We start from the raw sequence: 23,459 nt of genomic DNA, 5'->3' as shown, positions 1-23,459 counted from the left end.
TCGATTCGCACAAACATATTTATTAAAAAAACACATCACTATGATCATCATGATCGTCATCATCATCAATCATGATGATCATCATCATTAATATAATCATCATCATCATTAATATAATCATCAGCATCATCAATATCATCATCAGAATCATCAATATCATCATCATCATCATCATCATCATCATCATCATCATCATCATCATCATCATCATCATCATCAACATCAACATCATCAATATCATCAATCATTATCATCATCATCACCATCATCATCAATATCATGATCATCAATCATCATCATCATGATCATCAGCATCATAATCATGATCATCATCATCAGCATCATAATCATGATCATCATCATCAGCATCATAATCATGATCATCATCATCATCAATATAATCATCATCATCATCATCAATATAATCATCATCATCATCAACATCAATAACATCATCATCATCAGCATCATCAATATCATCATCATATAGTATGAATAAATCTCAAATAATTTCATTAAATAATTAAATTAATAAAATTTAATTAATTAAAATGGGGGGCTCCGCCCCCTAACCCCCGCCGGGGCTGCGCCCCTGGACCCCAAGAATTTTTTAATTAAAATAATTAATAGTGATAGATAAAATTAATTAAAATAAGTAAAATTTAATTAATTAAAGTGGGGGGCTCCGCCCCCAACCCCCATCGGGGCTGCACCCCTGGAACTCAAGAATTTTTTAATTAAAATAATTAATGTTAATATGAAAAATTAATTAAATTAATAAAATTTAATTAACTAAAATGGGGGGCTCTGCCCCCCCAACCTCCGCCGGGGCTTCGCCCCTGGATCCCCAGAAATTATTTCTTTTATGTCAGGAGTAATTTCCTCCGGATTTTTTTTTGTCATGAGTTGTTTTGTACCGAGTTATTTTGGCATAGAGTTATTATGCCAGGAGTTGTTTTTGCCGGGAGTTGTTTTGTCCGGAGTTATTTTGGCATAGAGTCGTTTTGGACAGTAGTTGTTTTTACCGGAGTTATATTGGGTGAGTTGTTTTGACCGGAGTTGTACTGGACCGAGTTGTTCATGACGGGCACCCTTATAATGTATAAGTTACATTATTTACAAAGTAAAATTTACATTTTTTGCAATTTAAAATATAAATTTTCAAGCTGACATTTTTTATAATATAAAAGTTACATTTTTAAATGTAACTTTTACAGTTATATCTTAATAAGAATAAATTAAAACTATAACTTTAAAAAATTTTTCTGTAAATAATTTTGACATGATTTTTTTCGTGTTATTGCAGAACAATCAACTCTTTTAAAAATTTAAATTGTCAATTTAAAATTTGCTCTTGTAATGATTATTTTCTAATTAAAAACTCTGCGTAAAAGGCGATTCAAAATATATCATGGACAACTTTATGAAAGTAAATTTGAATAAGGAAAATATTTTGTTGCAGTTATTCATGGACCCTAACTCTGAATTCGTGGCCTGGAAAGGATTACCATACGCCTGGGCGACCCTTCACTGGCTAGCAATGTCACATTCTTGTTACAACCCTGTGATATATTGTTGGATGAATGCCAGGTTTAGATCAGGCTTCATAACAGCACTTAGTAGAATACCAGGATTACGAAGGTATTTTAATGATTCACGTATTAATACCCATCATCATAGTGATATTCCTGGTATGGCAATGACAGGTAATATTTTACTATTGGGTTTTATATTTACTAGCATCTCTGAACGTTTTTTCTATAAAATATATTGGTAGTAATTTTTAAAAAAATTATCACAGCTATTGGGTTTGTTGATAATAATTTTTAATTTCATGTTGGTTTTTTTAAATATTTTGTCATTTGTCATTTTTACTAGTTGGCCGAAATTTTGCTTATGAAAATTAAAACTCCCATTTTTTTTTTTAAATTTCAGGTACAACCAATTTGAAATGACAAGAAAATTATTTTTCAGGAGTCGACAGTGCAAATAATTCAGGATTGAAGCGCATAAATACGTGCACGACTTACGTGAGTGTACGAAGAAAAGGCGGATCTACTTACGGAATGCCTGCAAGAAGCGCGAGCTTTCGATACGGTGATTTAAAGCCTGCGAATAATCAATCACAACGACATTTTAAGAAGCTCGAGTGCCAGCAAGAAGAATCTATTTAATTGGATTAAATTAGAAACAGCTATTAAGTTTTATAAAACTTTTCTTCTTTAAGAAAAATTATATCTGTTAATTAATTACAAAGTTTATTGAAAGCAATTGATTGCTTTTATTTTTTAATAAGTAAACTAATTAATTGTTTGTTTATAATTGTGGTGTGAAATAACGAAAATTTATTAAAAAACTTTACTAATATTTTAGAAAGTTTTGATGGATGTTTAATTAGATCTTGAGTGAAGAGAACAATTGCACATATAATTTTGAAGTAATTAAAATATTTTTTACATTACGGAACGTTGAATATTGCACCATAATCTCAAAATGTACACGATGTTATGTAATGAATGCTCGGAAAACCATCTGATCATAAGATGGCGCTAGGTCATCATAAAATGGCACTTAGTCTGCGCATGCCCACACACGCGCGCGAGAAATTCTAGTCACTAGGCGGACTCTTTTTGCATTTATTACATTTAATTAATAGAGATTGCTCAGTTAATAATAATAAACAATATTGTTTGTTAACTATATATATATATATATATATATATATATATATATATATATATATATATATATATATATATATTAGACCGGGCCAAAAAATTAACTATTTTTTTTTTTTTTTTGTATATCGAAAATATTATTTGGGATGACAAAAAAAATGTTGTGAAATTTGAGCCCTTAATATTTATATTAAGAGGTCTATCATCGCAACTTTTAATTTTTCGGAACGGGTTTTGTCTCATAACTCCTAAACCATCGAGGTAAATGAAATAAACTTAGATGTTTTTGAAGCAAATTTAATTGTCTACAAAAAAGACTGATTGAAATTTTTCGTCAGATGAACCGTTTTCTTATAAACACGCCTTGAAAATTGATAAGATTTCAGAATTTTATTGTTTAACTTTGGAATTTTGTAATTCACTTAAAAATTAGTAATCGGAAAAAATTCTATAGAGATTCTTGAAGGGAATTTAAGTTCCTACAAAAATGTCTCTTAACATTTTTAGCTAAATTCACTCCTTTGAAAGTTATTCAAAGTTAAAGTTGATGTCAAAATAAAATTCTGGTTTTCGCTGTAAATTTAATTTTTGAGCCCATTGAAAATTTTGATCTTTTATAGATAATAATTTTTATTTTATCAACAGAATTATGAAAAATTTGAAAAAATCATAATATATTTTTATTTATTGGCATTGAAAAGCTATTTTCTGCAGAAAATTGCATTTTCACTGTGTTTTGATAGTTTAAAAATAACAATCATGTTGTTTTCTCATTGAAAATTATTTACTTTTTATTTAATACAAATTTATCGACGAGAATCGCTTTGATTAACAACCTCCCCTTACTCCCCTTGTTTCATTTTTCGACATCAATCCACAGTACTACTTCTCATGAGATTACTCTCTCATTTTCTCAATAATTGCGTCGCTTAATACGAATGCTTAGCAGAAATTAATCATCAATGATATAGTACACATTCAATAAGAAACAAAATCAAATTACAGTCAACGCTCTCTGTATTTGATTCGCCCGTCCAGGACCATTCTCTGTACTTGACTCGTCCATAAGAGCTGTGTAAATTCGTCAAATACAGAGGAAAAATGTGGTCAAACACAGAGAGCGGTTAAAATACAGAGAGGTCCAATACAGAGAGCATCGACTGTATCATTCATAAAAAATTTTATAGCACAAAAAATATCATTGTATGTATTTTAATCATTTATATTCTATAAGGAAAACAATATAAAACTTTAGTACATCTATAATTATATTTAACAATTAAAAAGACGGAATAATCATTCAATTAACGTACTTTTATTGCAATTAGGGAATTTTTCCGATACTCACTAATAACTAGTAATAAATATTGGAGCTGTTCTTCGTCTTTAGTAAGGCATTGATTGTAATCTTCAATTAGCGCTACACCACGTTCCGCGACATCATTGACAACAGCCAATTTACTAAAAATTGTTGACATTCCTGAAAACTATCGATGCTGGACCACTTGTCGACTTCTTCACTTAAAAATTCATGTGGCAAGTCAAAGTCTTTTAAAATTGTTAACGATTCTGTTGAAATGAAGTCACTTACATCTTTGTGTAAAAATTCATGTAAGTTTTGTAGTCAAATTCATATTTTCTGGCTTTAGTTTTTATAGGGTTCCGATTTTTCAAATTTTTACCATTTTTTTCTTTACTTCCGGATCTACAGCATCGTCAAATAGAGAAATTATGGCTAATTTGTCACTTAAATACCACAAATGATCGCTCATTTTTTTTAAAGCTCCTTTTGATACAGATGAATTAATTTTATCATAGAGTATCAATTGTTGCATCAAAATTAAGTCATTATTTGCAGCTAAGATAGCAGAAGGTGAAGTGAACCAAGCTTTTATATAAATGACAATTATGAAAATACATACTTGGCGAATACTAGTTAATTCATGAGGGGTCAGCTTAAATTCTCCCCTAAAAATATATATTTTCAGGCAATAAATTACCTTCGACATCCAACGAGCATGACTCATCGCTCCTGGATGTTTAAAGGTGAAATTATCTTTTGGAATAACTCTAAAAAATTGACGATAACTCTAAAAATTCTCGGTAATCATTCCTCGGAAGATATTTCTGCAACAAATGAGTACGAATGAAAAAAACTGATTTTCTTAATCTAGAATTAATAATTAAAAATCGTTTTTGAATACTAAAAGAACAAGATTTCAATTAAAACAAAGTACAAAATTCGATCAATTTTAATTTAACATAAATTACGAGTTAAAGATAATCACTTATATTTTTGTCTATGTTTAAAATGAATTGTATTCGATCGACACCAGGAAATTACTATTAATTTAAGGTTTAAATTTTTCCATTACACAATTTTTTAAATTTACCGAAAGGAAAAATTTCTTTTTGAAAAATATGGGCATTCTAGTGACAAGACATTGATATGTTGGAAATTTTCAACAATTTCATTTCTTTGCAGAAGAAATCAAAATTTTTCGCACAGTAACTTTTTTGTTGGAAAATAGTTTAACTGATTAAAAAAATAAAAAAACAAAAATACAATTTTAGATAGATAACTTGAGAATTTTCATTCAGAATTGTTTTTTTCCAAATGTAGAAAACTTCTTTCAATTATTTGCATTTTCTTAAAAAAAAATTTTTTCTCTCAGTGTATAGTGAAAAAGAAAGTTGTTTTTGAGTGCTTTTGTGAATGATATTATGTAACTAAAACATACCAGCGAATAACTTTCAATAAAATCCAATGTTTCGTCTTTTTTCTCTGATAGTACTTTAGCAACAATAGGATCATTAGTTCCTGCACTGTATTTTGATTTATCTATCTTGTTCCAATTATTTTTGAATCTACCAAAAATTGAAACATTTGGGCCATTTTGCGTTGGCCAGTATACTTCAAAAACACCTTTAATGAGTAGTTCAATGACGTGATGACGACATGGCAACCAAATGAGCTTTCGCCCTAAAAGATTCTCTAGTTCTACGCCAGCGCCACGATGAATGCCTATTTAATAATAGAATCATTAATGAATTAAAACAAACATGAAAAATAAAATCTCTCAATTCTAAATACTTTGTTAATAGTATTGATTTACCTGTATTTGTATATGCAGTATCAAAGCACACCGCTTTGACATAATCACTGACACCCCAATGCTTCAAAGTTGAGTTTACTGCTGAAGCTTGCTCAATTCCAGTTCCTGCTCCAATTTTTGGAATGCCTAATAATTGTTCAGCGCCAGACGATGTCAGAAGAATTGGGAGTCTATCTACAACATCTGCGCCAACAATATCACTTAACAATTTACCATCCCAATGAACTACGTAATTATCATTGAACTTTAAGTCTTTTTTTAACCCTTCAGCTATTTCTTTTCGAAGAAGTATACGATTTCGTTGGATAGTTTTATAGCTTAAATTAACATTCCGAAGATCTATTCCAACGCTCTGTAAGGTAGCTGCCAAAATATATGTAGCATTTCTGTTGCTAACATTTGCACGATCAAGCGCAGCTGCTAAATTTGGAGTGATAATGTTTATTTTTGGTATTTTTTTCAGACAACAATTCTGTTTCAAAATCGGAAACATTTGAAATTTGACTGATAGTTGACTGCGACGATGTTAGTAACTCTTGACTAGGTGTAATTTCATTATTATTATTATCATTAACCAAATCTATTTCTGAAAAGTATTTTGATATTATTTACAAGAAAATGTGATCAAAGTATAACAAGATTACATAATATTTAGTTATCAATTAGTTATGCTGAGCATAAAAATTACACAGAAAAAAAACTTCTTGCACCAAGAAAATTTTAAGGAAGACAAAAGTTATTTTGGAGCAAAAAGAAATTTTCTGGGGTCAAGAAACTTTGACTTCATTAAAGAAATTTTTAATATTCCTTAATATTTTCTTGAGCCAAGATAATTTACCTTCTAGTCAAGAATTTTTTTTTCTGTATACGGTTACGGGAACAGAATAAATTGCAATTATTTTTTCAGTTATTAATTTTATTAAATCAAGTATTATTGTAAATACCAAATATCTACCTATCTCATCGGTTTCCATAATTTCAACATATTTTCTCGAAGTTTCCGGTGAACTGGAGTTATCAGAAATTTCTGGTTGATTCAATAGTTTCTGAGCCGAAAAGTTGTTGATCTCTCCATTCAAACTTCTTAGACCGTTTTTTCCAGCGATATTAAATAACTGTTGAATTTTTTGTTCAAAACTCACTTCTTTTGTTTTTGAGCTTGTGATTTTATTCTTTTCTTATTGCACTGCAATAATTGCCATTTTGAAAAACTCAAATATTTTGTTAATCGTATTTCGAAGCCCGGAGGTTAAAATTTGTAAATTTTTCCAACAATCTTGAACTATATTTGCAGTTTTTCTTGCACTTTCATTGACTTTTAGATGAAGAACTTTGTGATGATAAAAAAATAATAATAAAACTTCTTTTATAGTGGGAAGTTTACGACCATTAATTTTAGCTATTGGAACACCAATCAAATTAATTTTTATGGTTGTCATATTGATACAGTTCTTTGATATTATTCAATTATATTTACGTAATCAAAAATCACAACAAATAAAGAGAGTCAGGTTGTAATAAAAATTGTAACAACACTAGAAATTAGACACACAACTCACAACACGAATACTGAGATTAAAAGCGACGCTCGATCCACAATTAACAATGAAGAAAGATGCTACAGTTATCTAAAAACATAACCTCTCTATTTGTAGAACAATGGAATGTAAGAAATACCGAAAGTGAAGGTCGAACTAGGGGTCTTTTTTAGAAATGGTGATAGATGAATAAAAACATCGTGGCGCTATATAATACGATACTAATAATTAATAATATTGTTTTGAGGTTATGTTCAATCGGTTGGCTTTGTATTAAGCGACGCAATTATTGAGAAAATGAGAGAGTAATCTCATGAGATGTAGTACTGTGGATTGATGTCGAAAAATGAAACAAGGGGAGTAAGGGGAGGTTGTTAATCAAAGCGGATTCTCGTAGATAAATTTGTATTAAATAAAAAGTAAATAATTTTCAATGAGAAAACAACATGATTGTTATTTTTTAAACTATCAAAACACAGTGAAAATGCAATTTTCTGCAGAAAATAGCTTTTCAATGCCAATAAATAAAAATATATTATGATTTTTTCAAATTTTTCATAATTCTGTTGATAAAATAAAAATTATTATCTATAAAAAGATCAAAATTTTCAATGGGCTCAAAAAAATTAAATTTACAGCGAAAAAAAACCAGAATTTTATTTTGACATCAACTTTAACTTTGAATAACTTTCAAAGGAGTGAATTTAGCTAAAAATGTTAAGAGACATTTTTTGTAGGAAATTAAATTCCCTTCAAGAATCTCTATTGAATTTTTTCCGGATACTAATTTTTAAGTGAATTACAAAATTCCAAAGTTAAACAATAAAATTCTGAAATCTTATCAATTTTCAAGGCGTGTTTATAAGAAAACGGTTCATCTGACGAAAAATTTCAATCAGTCTTTTTTTGTAGACAATTAAATTTGCTTCAAAAAACATCTAAGTTTATTTCATTTACCTCGATGGTTTAGGAGTTATGAGACAAAAACCCGTTCCGGAAAAAAAATTAAAAGTTGCGATGATAGACCTCTTAATATAAATATTAAGGGCTCAAATTCTCACAACATTTTTTTTTGTCATCCCAAATAATATTTTCGATATACAAAAAAAAAAAAATAGTTAATTTTTTTGGCCCAGTCTAATATATATATATATATATATATATATATTTTACCCTGTCAGTTCAAATATTTTACAATAGTTTTTGTAATTTATTCATGATACAATGTTTAAACATGAAAATGTTAAATAATATTTTCTTCCAATCACTGATACATTTATAAAATTAAGGATTTTATTTTTATTTGAAAGGTTAAATGAAAACTATAAAGCTATAAATGAAAACGAATTTACTGCATAAATTATCCGTCGATTGAATAATTACAAAAATTTATACGCCTCATATATTGTTACTCCATATATTACACAGAAATCACGCATAAAAATAAAAATTTGGCTCCAAAAATTTGTAAATAACTGTTGTAAGTAAGAATAATAATTGTTACAGGAAACCTAAGTCCGAAGTACACGTTGAAATTATGATAATTATCAATAATCAATAAACTATGTATATTTCTTTAATAAGTGCTCTGTATTGATGTATATATAACATATTAAATATTATTGAAAGACATTTCGTTATTATCATTTATTATTTTAATAAAATATTCATCACTCATTGAATTAATAATTTTAAGGAAAAATTATTAATAATAATAAATTCTTTTTCTTTTTAATATTTAAATAATATATCTATGAATTTAAATGTATCACATTTGCACTTAAAGTAATATCATGACTTTTATTTACAATTTTGTTGATAAAACCAAGGACTTTTGCAAAAGTTGTAAAGTTTCCGAGTTTCGATACGCAATCAACCCTCCAGCGTTTGAATGTTTAGCTTCATCACCGTCGTTGTACTTAATCGCAAACTCCGAGGGATCTTCATCGTGATTTGTTGAAAACTTTTTGAAATCGATAATATTTCCGCCCAGAGAACGTAAAATAGCGTGAGGTCCACACGTGTCCCACTTATAAGTCGAGCTTTTCGAAAGAACATACGCATCGGCTTGACTTGTCGCAACTGTCAATATTTTGTAACCAGCACCCGTAACTTCAATCAATTTGAATCCGCAATTACTCAATTTGGATTTGATAGTTGGGTCCTCGTAGCGGCTCAATACTACTATGTTGTTTTGATTTAACGAGCTTGTCAAGGAAGATTGAATCTTGCCACCGGAATAAAGTCCCCAGTAACAGTTTCCTTGCCACCTAAAATTTAATCATTTTTACTATAGATATAAAAGTGTTTTATATAATTTGATGGATTGTTTTTAACTTCCCGCTTAGGGAATTAAAAATTTAATTTTCAAAATTAAGAAGTCATAGATTTCGGTCCGATTTTGAGAATTCGAGTTTCCACCAGATCCCCACGTTTTGAGGTTGTAACGGGTTTTTATGCCGCTCAATTGGCCCCTTAAATTAAATTAATTAAAACAATAAACTAAACAAAATGAAATCTAATTAATAAACGAAAGGGCGCCACCAGGATTTTTAATCACGGTTCCTGGAACCGGAACCAGAGCTGAGCTTATCTTACAGGAAGAGAGAGTGGAGGAAGGTGATCTGAAATAAATAAATTTTTATTTAACAATGGATCCAAAAATTTATTAACAAAACAGAATTTAACAAAGTGTACACACTTACTCACTCACACTATAATTACTTATTTTCTAGCGACGCGGAGAAATAACTGCGAGACAAACGATATTTACAACGATACCTTTCCAAACGACGATTCGATGACTAGCTGGGATGCTCTAACTGACGGTCTCCCACAACCTGATTAAACTAGTTGGGCTTTTTCTAACTAACGGTCTCCCACACCTGATTAAATCTAGTTGGGCTTTTTCTAACAAACGGTCTCCCACACCTGCCTAAAACTAATCTTAAAATTACTAGTCCACCGGACGACTGAACACAACTAACTCCACACACTTTTAACTTGATTTTAAGTCCACAGGACTACCAATACTTATAGCACTATTAACACTCCCTATCACACTTAACCCGCACGCACACACACTCTGAATTTACTTTACTTTTATTTTTGACTTATAAAAGTTATTACAAAAATTTAATATCAGAAAATTATTACATTAAATTTTTACTTAATTATTTCAGTCATTAGCTAACAATTGAATTGTAAAATATTTTCACAACTAATAATTTAATTCCCAAAATTTTGAACTAAAAACCGACGCTTAAATTTATTCCAAATCAATCACGAGTTTAATACTCAACATTAATTAAATTTTCAGTAACATTCGACGTCTAAATTTTTTCCCATTTCAACTCGTAATTTTATTATTAATATAAAAATTAATTCTTGTAAAATTCATCAATTAATTTTAACTAAAATTCCTGGACTTAATATACACGCTGTTAAATAAATTCTAAGAATTTTTTCCAAATGATGATATTAAATTAATAAATAAATTTTCAGAACGTAAGTTCAATATAAAAATAACCACGTGGAATTTTCCGATTAAATAAATAATTAATAAACAATTTATCTCAATATAAAATAAATTAACGAAAAATTATCCACGGGTAAATCAATCTCAATTGCGCCAAAATCTCAATAATTAATTCTCAATAAATAATATAATGTTAAATAATTATTTCCTCGTAATAAATAATATTAATAATAATAATTCAATTATTCATAATAAATTATCGCGTAAAATAATCAGTAAAGAATTTGCGCGCTCAAAATGGACGCCAACATTCGTTCGTGCGTAGTAGAGTTTGACCTTGGGTACATATTAACTGCGTTGTACAATTCAACCGACGCTTGACTGGTCCGTGAGAAGACAAAGGAAATTTCTCGAAGAATTTATTATTCGGTTTTATTTTATTAAATAAAATAAATGCAACTAAACCGATTTTTCAGATGTTCAAGAATTATTATTAATTAATCGAGTAAATTAATAAAATAAATTCTCACAACAATTAACACCACAAGGTCCTTGAGCAATCCTCGGGTAAAAATTCCCTTGAGGGACGCTCAACACCAACTAACGAATCAAACAATTACAATTAAATAATTATTGAATTATTATTAATTAAATAAATGATGGATAATTAAACAGAGGAGAAGTAAACCGAGTATAAACCCCGCGGTCCACTTCTAGCCCACAGAGTAATTATTGATACCTTGTTGAATATACGACGATCTAACTCACTACTGGAGATTGAAGTCCTAGATGTTGTTGGCTTCTTACATCTGGTAACTACTCCGGGCATTGGTCCCTCTTGATTTCTGTGGCACACTATCTGACGGTTACACTACTTCTCCCCGTCGCAATGCACGGCTCACCTATATAATAACCCCTAAAATACTCCCTCCTACTCTCTCTTTAGGCCCGAAGATCGAGACGCGCCAGTGCTGCGTCAAACAGTTATCGATCTCTGGCGACTTATCGATTCAGGGTAATATTACCCTGTTACAAGGTCCTAGGAAGCCGAAGCGATTATTCCCGATTGCACTTCTGGCTATGTGTAAGTGTACGTATAGTATTGAAATTTTGTCGTATATCTTTAAAACGAATTAATCAATCGAGATGAGCGACACGGCGTTCGAAAGTGTTCATTGAGGCTTAAGCTAATTAGATTTTGAAGTCAATTGGTCGAGCCGTTTCAAAGATATTCAAAAAATAAAAAACCAAAAAAAAATTTTTCTTTCAAGGTTTTTCTAAATGACATTCAAAATATTTCGTTAATCAACTCCAAACATCAGAGACACTTTTTTGTACTTGAAAAACTGCGCCGAATGCTGCCAACTGGGTCAAAATCAAAGAACGCGTTCAAAAATTATACCCATTTCAAAATTTCTAAATAATCGTATTTTTAAGATAACTTTAAAATTTTTCGATTTATCGACTGCTACGAAGAGGACAACGCTCTGTTACTCGGTAAGCCGACGTTTTTGTTCAGTGTTGAATCCAACGTTTAGAGTCCACGTGTAAATTTGTAATACATTTTGAGTAATGAATTAATACGCAAGGATTCAACGATTTACGATTGTATTTTTTATTACTATTATTATATAGTGTGATTGATGGAGTATGGGTGCGAGTATGTGTGAAGAAAACGAAATAACAACGTTTGTTTTCTTCTATTCTTTGTTAAAAATTGATATCGACCGCCGACGAATATTTTGTTAAATAAATTGTTATTTTTTTAGCTTCCCGCTGAGAAAATTGAAAATTTTCAAAAATCGGGAAGTTATTGGTTTTACCCCGTTTTTCGAAAATCGAATTTTCATCGGATCTCGATGTTTCGAGGTCCTAGGAAGCTTCCCCGACTATTCGCGCGATAGTGCCTGTATGTGTGTGTGTGTGTGTGTGTGGTGTGTGTGTGTGTGTGTTTTTTTCCCCCTTAGGGAGGGGGGGAATCCTTTTTACGGATTCTAGGCATAGTTGTTTGGCCTGGATATGTGGCGACTCGACGCAGCGTCATACTAAAACTCGACACTAACGCCCCTACCCACTAAACCCTAAACCCCTTTTCCTTCTTTCCTCTAATCCCTCATGGAAACCGCCGTCAGGCATTACTTCGTGAAGGGAGGATCTAGCTACTGCTCTTCCTTCTGGTGGCTAAGGTGTTAACTACCTTCCTTCTATCTTCTGCTATTTGCTCTTTTTCTTTCGGTGGAACGCAAGTCTTTAAGGACTTTTGTAGCAAAAGTGCTTGTGGCGTTCCAGGCAGCTTCTGACGACAACATTCCTTCTACTATTGACTCTGGTTGGGTTCTCTTTTTCAGAATCTTCCCCAACTCATCGCGCTGTTGGTTGAAACGTGGACACACAAGGAAAACATGCTTCGCATCTTCATTGACCCCTGGACAGGACGGGCACTCTGAGATATCATCGTGCTTAAAGCGGTGAAGATACTTCCGGTAACATCCGTGTCCTGATAACATCTGCGTTAAATAATAGTTGATCTCACCGTGACTCCGGCTGAACCACACATCAATCCGAGGTATGAGACGGTACGTCCACCGACCTTTCTCTGAAGCATTCCAGTCTTGTTGCCATCTTGCGATGCTGTGTTGCCGTTCTTCCCTTCTAAGTTCTTCAAGGCTCAGTGTGGTTGACCTTTTTCGTTGATATAGGTTCCGTCTTTCCTCAGCTAAGACTCTGAGAGGCAGAGTACCGGAAATAACACACACTGCTTCCTCTGAAATTGTGCGGAAGGCGCTAGCTACTCGTAGGGCACTCAGTCGATATACTGGTCCAGCCTTTCTCCATGATTCTTGCGTCTTCAATGCGTCGGCCCAAATGGATATTCCGTAAGTGAGCGCCGATGTGACTACTGATGACAATAATAGCCTCCTGCTCTGTTTTGGGCCTCCGACGTTCGGCATCAGTCGTGCGAGACTAGCCCTCACTACTGACGCTTTGGCACTGACATGTTCCACTTGCTGCTTGAAGTTGAGTCGGGCATCAAGCATCACTCCCAAATATCGGATATAAGGTTGTGATGTGATTTCTTGTTCGCCGACTTTCAGCTTAATGGTCTCTACCACTTTTCTGCTGGTAATAAGTACTGCCTCAGTCTTGTGTTGCGCCAGTTGCAGGTTCACTGCGTCCATCCACCGGTTAACGTGCTCGTGTGTGTGTGTGTGTGTGTGTGTGTGTGTGTGTGTGTGCGTGGGTGGGTGTGTGTGTGTGTGTGTGTGGGTGGGTGGGTGTGTGTGTGTGTGTGTTTGTGTGTGTGTGTGTGTGGCCGTATGTAAACCTCTCATAACTTTTGAACGGCTCGATCGATTTCATCGCGGTTGCTGCTATTCGAAAGGGCTTGACCAAACTTAGATTTTGAATAAAATTCGGACCGATTCGAACCGGTAGATTTTGAGAAATCTCAAAAAAACTACAAAAAAAAATTTTTTGAAATGTGGTTTTTTTTGGAATTACTTTTAAACGGCTTTACTTATCAATTCCAAAAACTAATCAGCTCTTAACATAAAAAAAACCACGTCGATCGCCACTAGCCCGGTCAAAATCGGTGGATTTGTTCGTGAGTTATCGTTAACGAAAAAAATCGAAAAAATCGTTTTTTGGGAATTACTTTGAAATTCCTTCTTCAATCAATTTAAACTTAAAAGTTCTTTATAAGGCTTTAAAAACTGCGTTAAATGCCACCAACCACGTGAAAATTAGTTCATTCATTCAAAAGTTATTGCGGTTTAAAAATCGAAAAATAATGTTTTATTCAACTCCTAGCAGATTTTTGAGCTCGGAGAGCTCAAATTGATACGAAAATTATTTTTTTGAGCTCGAAGAGCTCAAAAATGTAGGTTTGTGCGCTTAAGTATGAAATGAGCGGGAAGTTGCAGGGATGGCCTTTAGGGTCAACCGTTTTCCTAATTTTTTTTTATTATTTTACGATCCTATTCTTTCACGACGTGTATTTCAGCATGGTCTGCCGCCCTGAGTCAGAGGAAAGAGCTAGCTGAAGTCGCAGTATTATTTAATTAGAGATTATTCTCCTGGCGCTCTCTTAATTTTTTTTTAAAATGCCAAAATTCAGTATAGACTAAGATAAGATTTTCGAGTTGGAAAAAAATAGGAAGTTACAGGGATGACCTGCAGGTCAACCGCTTTTTTTTTAACTGTAATTGTAATTCGTTAATTTTATTACGGCTTTATTGTTAAATTGACGGGTATGAAATTATGGTAATTTTTTCCATTTTCAATAATTTGATAAAAATTTCAATGTTCATGATGTTGATCCGTTGAAGGTAATTTAAACGATAAATTAAAAAACTGATCATGTTGGAAATATTGAATTAAAATGTAAATGAACAGAGATCTTGTTTATGAAAAATTGAATTGCTGCATGATTATCTATCATCTTTTGCGTAACGGTAAGTGTGAAAATGGAATTTTAATTGGACATATATATTTATACGCAAAAAAGTCCTGATAAATCTATGCCGCGTGAATATAAGAGCATTAAATCTACTCTGCGTGAATGTAAAGGCCCTTATATTCACGCTGTGTGGATTTATCAGGATTTTTTTACGTGTGAATATATACTTCTATTTTAATTAAGAGTTATCATCATAGTTGAACAAAAAGACACTTTTTAAAAAGATTGATGGGTATTTTTATAAAATATCATGTTGAAAAAAAAAGGAAATTTTTTTTGAGAATTTTTAAATAGCTACATGAATGAAGGATTGACTGGAGCAAAGAAAATTAATATAAAATAGTAAAAAAATTTTTTGAATATAAAATTCCTTAATTTGAAGAATTTCAATTTTACCAAAAATGATTATGGTCTTTGTAAATATTTTTTTGACGCGAGAAAAAATCTTTTTAAACTTAAGAATTGATTTTTTTTTTGTAAACTGATAGAAAAAAATTAATTTTATTTAAAATAAAAAAAAAAATTGAATCAAAAAAATCATTTGGAGAAATTTCATATTATCATCATATTATAATATAATATAAAATTTCATATTGTATCATATTATAATATTTCATATTATATTTCAATAATATCATCATGAATAGTAGTACTATCTTATTTTATCTATCTATCCATCTATCTATCTACCTTATTTTAAAAATTTTTCCATCCGATTTGATAAGAAGAAATTCTTCAAAATAATTTTTATAGAAGTGTCTGTTCACACGTAAAAAAATCCTGATAAATCCACGCAGCATGAATATAAGGGCCTTTACATTCACACAGCGTGGATTTAAGACCCTTGTGTTCACGCGGCGTGGATTTAAGGCCCTTATATTCACGCGGCGTGGATTTATCAGAACTTTTTTACGTATGAATAGACATGTCCAATTTTTATTTATACAAAATTTTCTATCGCAAATCGAGCCACATTTTCTTTAATGTATAAATAATTGAAAATTGATGATTTAAAACAAATTCATTGCCGTCGTATGTATCTGTTTAACTAGTAGTTTGAAAATTTTCAGTATTCTTGCTTAAATATTAACAACTTACTCAAAATTCACTTAAATTAACACTCGAAATGACACTGGAATCGCGACATTATATCATTTTTAAGATTTTACAATGAAAAGAAATTATGAAAAAAAAAAAATTGCTAAGCGGCAGAGATAGCCACGCGGCACGCGTCTGACTGGCGATCACTCATGTTAAACAACGTTGAGCGTGGTTAATACTTGGATAGGTGACCGCCTAATCAGCGCTCGCTAGCGCGTAAATCTATGTGCGCTAGGAGAGGGGACTAATGTTCCGGTAATCGATAAGGAAGAGTTTCTTATCGATTACCGTGAGCTTAGCCCTTCTCCGGCTGTACTGGCATGGGTTTTCTCTGTGGTTTTCCCATGTCACTATTCGAAGAAACTAGGAAGAGGTGGGGAATAGGGCGAATGCAGTACAGAAAGCACAAGTCGGTCCACAGCCGTAAAAAATTAAAAATGAAGTGTCGGGTGGGACGTGCTGAGGTCCAGTATGAGAAATAGAAAAAGCTTAGAGCTAGGAGAAAAGAGGAATATTAGCCTTGTAAGAACCGAGGAGATGTACAAGTAAAGCAATAATAATTAAAAAAATAAAAAAAAATACTCTTGTAAAAATTGTAAAAGAGCCATTCATTAATTACGTAAGGACAATTTTGGTGATTTTTGACCCCCCCCCCCTCCTACCCCCATGTAATTATACATAAGATTTCTTGCACCCCCCTTCCCTTTCTTACGTAAGACTCTATCTTGATTTTCTAAATAATAAAAGTACAATAATACACGGAAAAATGTATTATAATTTTTTTTTATAGAACCAAACATGGATAATAATAAAAACATATAAAATTTTAATAAGTTATTTTTTTTTTCAATGAGCAATAAAAATTATTTAAATAAAATAAAAATTCGACTGTACGCTTTAAAATTAAGAAAACTATTTGGAATCAAAAATGGAATTAGATTTTTAATATTGAATTTCGATTCACGAAATATTACATAAAAAAGAATTTCACCCCCCTCTTCCCCAACATAAGGACATGTAGAGATTTTTTTAACCCGCCCTCTCCCCCTCAATACCCTTATATGATTAATGAATGGCCCCAAAGAACCCCTGATAGCCACCTTAACTCAAACTTTTATTCAATCTACTGCCGAAATTTGTAGCCAACTTGATGAAAAAAGTTGCAAACCAAATGTTTTTATTTAAGTTGTCTACAAGTTACACTGCAATTTGACGTCAAGACTTGCAGTACAAGTATTTTATTCAAGTTGTAGTAAAATTGTAGTACAATTTAACCAAAAGTTCGGTGTTAACTTGTATTCCAATTGGGGCTGTAGATTTTAGTCAATTTGTTTACAACTGTTGTACTGTAAAAATTTACGGCCAACTTGATGTCAAGTCAACTGTAACTGTTGAAATCGAACTACTTTCAATCAAAGCGTGGCTATCAGGGACTATATATGTAATTTTGAAAAATAATTTTTTAAAGCTAGTTCTAAAGTTTATTTGTTAAATGAACTCAAGGAATAATCAAATATCTACGAATTTCAGTGTTGCTCGATATCAATAAAATAATCACCTACCTTTTAAAATTTCTAATAGATTCAAAAATTCAACTTACCGAGAATTATCATAAGTATAAAAAGGTTGATTGACAACACCTAAAATAGGAAGACCAGTGCTCCTGATATAGGCACCAATAAGTACAGTAACACACTTTAACCCGCTTAAATGCAGGTCCGTTGCCTCATCAATAATCGTATTGGCATTAATGTAATCAGCCGTTGAATCTATTAATAAAATTATCGACCAGGTTATTCATAGACGCAGTAAATAAATTTCTCCCATATTATAATGCATACTTATAATTTATAAACTAAAAATATTTTTAAACATTTTGATCCACATAAAAAATATTTGAACAACAAAAAATCAACCTCAATAATAAGTAATTAGGACTCACCGATAGGATCAATCCAAATTCCCAAGTCTGCTATATCAACATCAACGTCATAATTTTCAAGATAATTATAATCAACAGCGGGATTTATTTCAGACAATTCGATATCCCGATGGATTTCCATGGCAAGTACTCCAGCTGTCTCAACATCGTCATCCAATACTTGCGATAGTAATTTTGTTGTTTCCTCAGACGTAGAACAGACTTTTACGATAACAGTTTTATCGAGCGTGTTACTGAATACATTTGTTTCCTCGCCTCTAACCATTTCCGTCAGCTCTGGGAACTGAAATATTAAATTATCATTTTATTTCTTTATTCTTCATTCTTTACAACTTTCAAATATAACCTCCGTTTTTTCTAATAAAATAAAATAAATTAAAAAATTCACCTCAATACCGATGTCATGACGAATAGTCTCCTGAATCAAAACATCGGCCAGAGTTTTAAAATCCCGAAAGAACCTCGGATTCTTTTCATCGTCATTTTTCTCCTGAATTAACAATCGAAACAATGAGTCATTTTGCCTGCAAACCCGTGCGATATTCGCCGCTTTTTCTGATGATTTCAACAGCAGGCATAATAATTTCATTCCATCTTTCATTTTGTTTTTATCAGCTTTCTTTTAAACTGGAAAAATAAATTAAATGAAGCCTCAAAAGTGACCTTGCGCAAACGTATTGATTAATTTAAGTATTTAATTTTATTGTTTAATTTTAAATTAATAAACAAAACAAAACATTTTTTTTTACTTTGTATTTCACGGAACGTTGTCAAAATATTTTGTTTTATTATTATTGTTATTATTAATTTTTGTTCTGTTTTGAAGTGATTAATATAATTAATGTATTAATATAATTAATGTATTAATATAATTAATGTATTTATATTACTAGTGACAATCTTATTGACATGAATTGAAGGTATTTTATTAGAAGTATTGGAGTTAATTAATAACTTACCTTCTGTTTACAAAAATATCCGAGAGGCTGAGAGATCGTTAGAAGATTTTTATGGCTCCGATTGCCGCCTAATCACTAAAATCGGAACTTTTGTTTGAAGTTTGTCGCGAAGCATTGCCAATGTTGAGAAATTCTGATACAAAATGGAGATTTTGTGATTGTTGACCGCCAGGGTGAGCTTAATTACAAGGTCAAGTAAACAATGCAGAAATTTTGATAAATTTAAAAAATTCTAGTTTTAATTTATTAATTTTACGAAACAGTTCATAAAAATTTTTATAAAAAACTTTAAAAAATTACTTGTTTTAAATTTCTAATGTTTCACTTGTAATTTTTTTTATAATAATTTAATAATTAAAAATATATTTTTTATTGATCTTTCAAAATCATAAAATCAAAATTTATTCAAAATTTCAAATAAAAAAAATAACGCGAAATTTGAAATAATTTTGAAAAACAATTTTATAATTTTTTTTATTTTTTGAAACTTGAGACGTTTAATTTTATTGGAAATTTTTTTATCATAAGTATTTAATATTTTTCTTCAAGATGTAAATAAATTCAAATTTCGCGCCAATTCTAGTGATATTTTGCGTAAGTTTTGTCACTCTGAAATTCGATAGAAAATTATCGATACCATCAGTCGATACTAGTGCTATCGAAACAATTATCTAGTCGATACTTGGTATATATCTCACACTTCTCACACTTATACACACATATACAAAACAGGTGACGACTAGTGTCATTCTCTGGTAGTAATTTCATAATACGCCATTTTCTTTGTGTGCACTCAGTGATCTTTCCACGAAATAAAAAGGTGCATTACAATCGTACTATCAACAAACAATTAAGGTAACCAGTAATTACAATAATCAATAACTAAAATAAATAAATATTTTATAAAATAATAAATAATTATATTTCAATGACTCCATTAATTGTCAACGCTGTTTGAAGTTTAAGTCAACCACTTGTGTTGACAGATTTTAGAGTTTTATTGTAATATTGTTATTTTAGTTTCACGAACAATGAAATATCAATAACGTGTTACTAATATGTCACCGTCCGTGTCTTTTTTTAATCTGTTTTAATTTGCTCGTTGAAATTTTGGAGATTTAATAAATTAAATAGTTACTTTGAATTTTTTAATAGACGGAAGTATTTTTCTCGTTTCTTTCTTTCTTTCTTTTTTTTTTTAGTTGAGTACTACGTCATTGTGAGGGGAGTACGACTGATGTACTTTATTGCTAGATGATTCATTAATAAATTTTGCTTTTTTTATTTTATTTTTATTTATTATTTTATTATTAATTATTAATTAAAAGTACTCATTAAATAAATGAACAAAGAAAACTTTCTCTCGTGTCACTTTCTAAACAATAATCATTATTTTTATTATTATTACTGTGATCAAATCATTGATAAGAATTTACTTTTTATAAATGAATATATCTAAGTTTAATTAAAAATTGATAAAAGTTTTTTTCAGAAGGAAAGTGTGATAAAGAAGACAAATTTGACATTTAAAATTATTGTTTTTAAATCATTGAAAAAAAAAAATAAATAAATAAAACTGAAAAATTCTAGATGGAAATTTTAATGATTTGTCTAATAGTATCAAAAATTGTGACATATCTAATAATGACACTGAAATTTCAGATAGTTGAAATTTTTTTAGTTATCTTTTAGAGTAAAAAATCAAAATATATGCATAAATAAAAATTTTTTAAAATGAATATTATTATCTTCAATTACTAATGAGAATCAATATTTATAAACAATGAAAAAAATATTTAAAATGAAGAATTTTTTAGATGATAAATTATAGTTTGCGTGCATTTTTAAAAATATTTTTTCTTGTAATTTTGATTTGTAAATTTATAGAAAAATTTTGAATTTTTGAATTTATAACATTTTTTTCTAAACATTAATAATAATTTTTAATTATATTGTTGTATAAGAAATTATTGAAATTAATCTTATATTGACAATGAGTCACAATCCTATTTAGGATTATTACAAAAATAAACATGTGTTGACAAAGAATTTTATTTCAATTGAATTTCTTTGTCAACCTAGTTAATTAATTATAACTTAAGTCAGCAAAAGACCTTCAATAATCAAAACTCGAGTTTGCTTAAACAAAATACAGCTAACTGTATAATTTTTAATCATTACTTATTAATAAAAAATAAATTTTAACTTACAGAAAAACAAAAAAACCCGATAATGGCATCCCGCAAGAAAGTACTACTGAAAGTAATTATCCTCGGGGATTCCGGAGTCGGAAAAACCTCCCTAATGAACCAGTACGTCAACAAAAAATTTAGCAACCAGTATAAAGCAACTATTGGAGCTGATTTTTTGACTAAAGAAGTAATGGTCGATGATAGGATAGTTACTATGCAGGTAATAATTTAAATTACAAGTTTATATAATAAATCAATTGATCAAAAAACTAATAAAATATATTTTGTTTCTTAAAAGATTTGGGATACAGCAGGACAAGAAAGATTCCAATCACTGGGAGTTGCATTTTATCGAGGCGCTGATTGTTGCGTGCTAGTATTTGACGTCGCAGCCCCAACCTCCTTCAAATCATTAGACTCATGGCGAGACGAATTTTTAATCCAAGCTTCACCCCGAGACCCCGATAATTTTCCATTTGTCGTGCTGGGCAACAAAGTCGATCTTGAGAACAGAGCTGTAAGCTTTATTTACTGTTATGACTTTACTACTTTATATTACCGCTAAGCTCAATGAGACCATGAGTCTTTTTTTTTTTTATTTTTATTATTACTGCGATGTAATAGCTGATGTTCGAGTTGTTGGTAATTGAATCGTGATTCTTTTAGGTCTCCAGCAAGAGAGCACACCAGTGGTGTCAATCAAAAAATAATATCCCGTATTTTGAAACGAGCGCTAAAGAGGCTATTAATGTCGAACAAGCTTTCCAGACGATAGCTAAAAATGCTTTGGCTCAAGAGAGCGAGGTAATTTATTATTTATACAGATATTTTTTTTTTTTTTTCGTTTAATTAACAGTCGGTCCCTACGATTGCAGTTTTATATTTCTCTCCTAAACAAAGAAAAATTTTGAAAAAAACGCTCTGCTACGTAATAGATTTCTTTAATTATCTATTCCGTAGCAGAACGCTTTTTTCAAAATTCTCATTTGTTGAAAAGATAAACATAAAACTGCAATAGCTTTATAATCATGAGTGCAACAAAGATAATACCATTTCTTGCAGTGAGTACGACGCGAGAAAAAGAAGGGACTGGCTGTTAAGATAGATAATTAAATATCCTTCAAGCAGATTGACATTGAAGAATTAGTACAAATATAGATACAATTTATTTTTATAAACTTCCATAAAATTGAAAAAATTTTTAATTCTTGAACATTTTAAGAATTAATTATAATTTTTCTTATTTTTTTATAATTTAAACTTGATAAATATTTGTGATGGTTAAAGTCAAAAAACATTTGATAATATATTGAATTTTTTTAAACCAGCTGATGAAAAAGAATTTTATCTACTTTTTTAAATGCCTTACATATTTATTTTTGGTTTTGTTTTTTTTCATAATTTAAAATATTGAATTCTTTGAAATTATTACACATTTTTGAATTAAAAAATTGATAATAATAATTTAATTATTACAGGTGGAACTGTATAACGAATTCCCAGATCAAATAAAACTCACCAACGATCAAAGGAGTAATGGCAAGGGTGATTCATGTGCCTGCTAGAATATCAGGAGATAAGAATAACGAAAATAATTATTTGGTCAATCGTAAACACAAGAAAAAAATAAAATAAACACAAAAAAAAATGAATGAATAAATAAATAAGAATTAATACAATGCAGGTCAGATTGTACGTGTGTGCTCTCTGTGTGTTTAAGTGTGAGAACCATCGCAGCGAGACGTTGGTGAAATTAATAAGCAGAATAATCGGTAATTGAAAGAAAAATTGAAATAAAATGAAAATCTCGGTGCTTTGTTGACGCACTTAAATTACAATGTTAAACACAAGAACAAATAAAGAATTAAAAGACCAGTTTTTTCAAATGTACGATAAAGTGAATTGAAAAATATTCGATGAAATTTTATCTAAATGCAATTGATTAATCGTTAATAATTAAAATAAATAATAATAACAATAATATTTAAATAAATTA

General features: G+C 30.5%; 3 protein-coding genes across 8 annotated transcripts in view; 2 read left to right on the top strand and 1 right to left on the bottom strand.

Annotated features, from left to right (window-relative positions):
- The window catches only part of LOC123265109 (RYamide receptor-like), a 172,842-nt gene extending 170,156 nt beyond the window's left edge, over window positions 1–2,686 (top strand). For 2 of the 6 annotated variants that reach the window (XM_044728742.1, XM_044728743.1), the window contains exons 6-7: window positions 1,463–1,706; window positions 1,975–2,685. In XM_044728742.1, the coding sequence (XP_044584677.1) occupies window positions 1,463–1,706; window positions 1,975–2,174 (444 nt within the window). In that variant the 3' untranslated portion in view covers window positions 2,175–2,685. Of the gene's footprint in view, window positions 1–1,462; window positions 1,707–1,935 lie in introns of all 6 variants that reach the window. The other 4 variants (XM_044728744.1, XM_044728747.1, XM_044728746.1 and 1 more) reach the window with 4 other exon arrangements.
- A 5,977-nt stretch (window positions 2,687–8,663) lies between these two features.
- Window positions 8,664–19,419, bottom strand: LOC123265125 (inositol polyphosphate 1-phosphatase). Its single transcript, XM_044728772.1, has 5 exons — window positions 19,272–19,419; window positions 18,701–18,939; window positions 18,313–18,595; window positions 17,971–18,139; window positions 8,664–9,602 (listed from the first exon to the last, which is right to left on the bottom strand). Exons 2-5 carry the CDS (start codon window positions 18,911–18,913, stop codon window positions 9,137–9,139), a joined length of 1,131 nt encoding a protein of 376 aa, XP_044584707.1. The 5' UTR covers window positions 18,914–18,939; window positions 19,272–19,419; the 3' UTR covers window positions 8,664–9,136.
- Window positions 19,420–19,977: 558 nt separating this feature from the next.
- Window positions 19,978–23,245, top strand: LOC123265149 (ras-related protein rab7). Its single transcript, XM_044728804.1, has 5 exons — window positions 19,978–20,126; window positions 21,484–21,683; window positions 21,762–21,980; window positions 22,130–22,267; window positions 22,942–23,245. The coding sequence occupies exons 2-5, from the start codon at window positions 21,504–21,506 to the stop codon at window positions 23,026–23,028; spliced, it is 624 nt and encodes a 207-aa protein (XP_044584739.1). The 5' UTR covers window positions 19,978–20,126; window positions 21,484–21,503; the 3' UTR covers window positions 23,029–23,245.
- The last annotated feature ends 214 nt before the right edge of the window (window positions 23,246–23,459 follow it).

This window comes from Cotesia glomerata, linkage group LG5, assembly GCF_020080835.1.
Source record: "Cotesia glomerata isolate CgM1 linkage group LG5, MPM_Cglom_v2.3, whole genome shotgun sequence".
Classification (NCBI taxonomy): domain Eukaryota; kingdom Metazoa; phylum Arthropoda; class Insecta; order Hymenoptera; family Braconidae; genus Cotesia; species Cotesia glomerata.
Note: the sequence above shows the minus strand (reverse complement) of the source record. Positions and strands in the feature narration are given on the sequence as shown.

What these genes read in the sequence shown, in the direction of transcription:
- LOC123265125 (XM_044728772.1), bottom strand. Translation starts at nt 18,913, where the DNA reads ATGAAAGATGGAATGAAATTATTATGCCTGCTGTTGAAATCATCAGAA. An exon ending in GTCATGACATCGGTATTGAG is followed by an intron (nt 18,596 to 18,700) that starts GTGAATTTTTTA and finishes TTAATATTTCAG; the next exon opens with TTCCCAGAGCTGACGGAAAT. An exon ending in AATTTGGATTGATCCTATCG is followed by an intron (nt 18,140 to 18,312) that starts GTGAGTCCTAAT and finishes TTTTATTAATAG; the next exon opens with ATTCAACGGCTGATTACATT.
- LOC123265149 (XM_044728804.1), top strand. Translation starts at nt 21,504, where the DNA reads ATGGCATCCCGCAAGAAAGTACTACTGAAAGTAATTATCCTCGGGGAT. An exon ending in ATAGGATAGTTACTATGCAG is followed by an intron (nt 21,684 to 21,761) that starts GTAATAATTTAA and finishes GTTTCTTAAAAG; the next exon opens with ATTTGGGATACAGCAGGACA. An exon ending in TCGATCTTGAGAACAGAGCT is followed by an intron (nt 21,981 to 22,129) that starts GTAAGCTTTATT and finishes TGATTCTTTTAG; the next exon opens with GTCTCCAGCAAGAGAGCACA.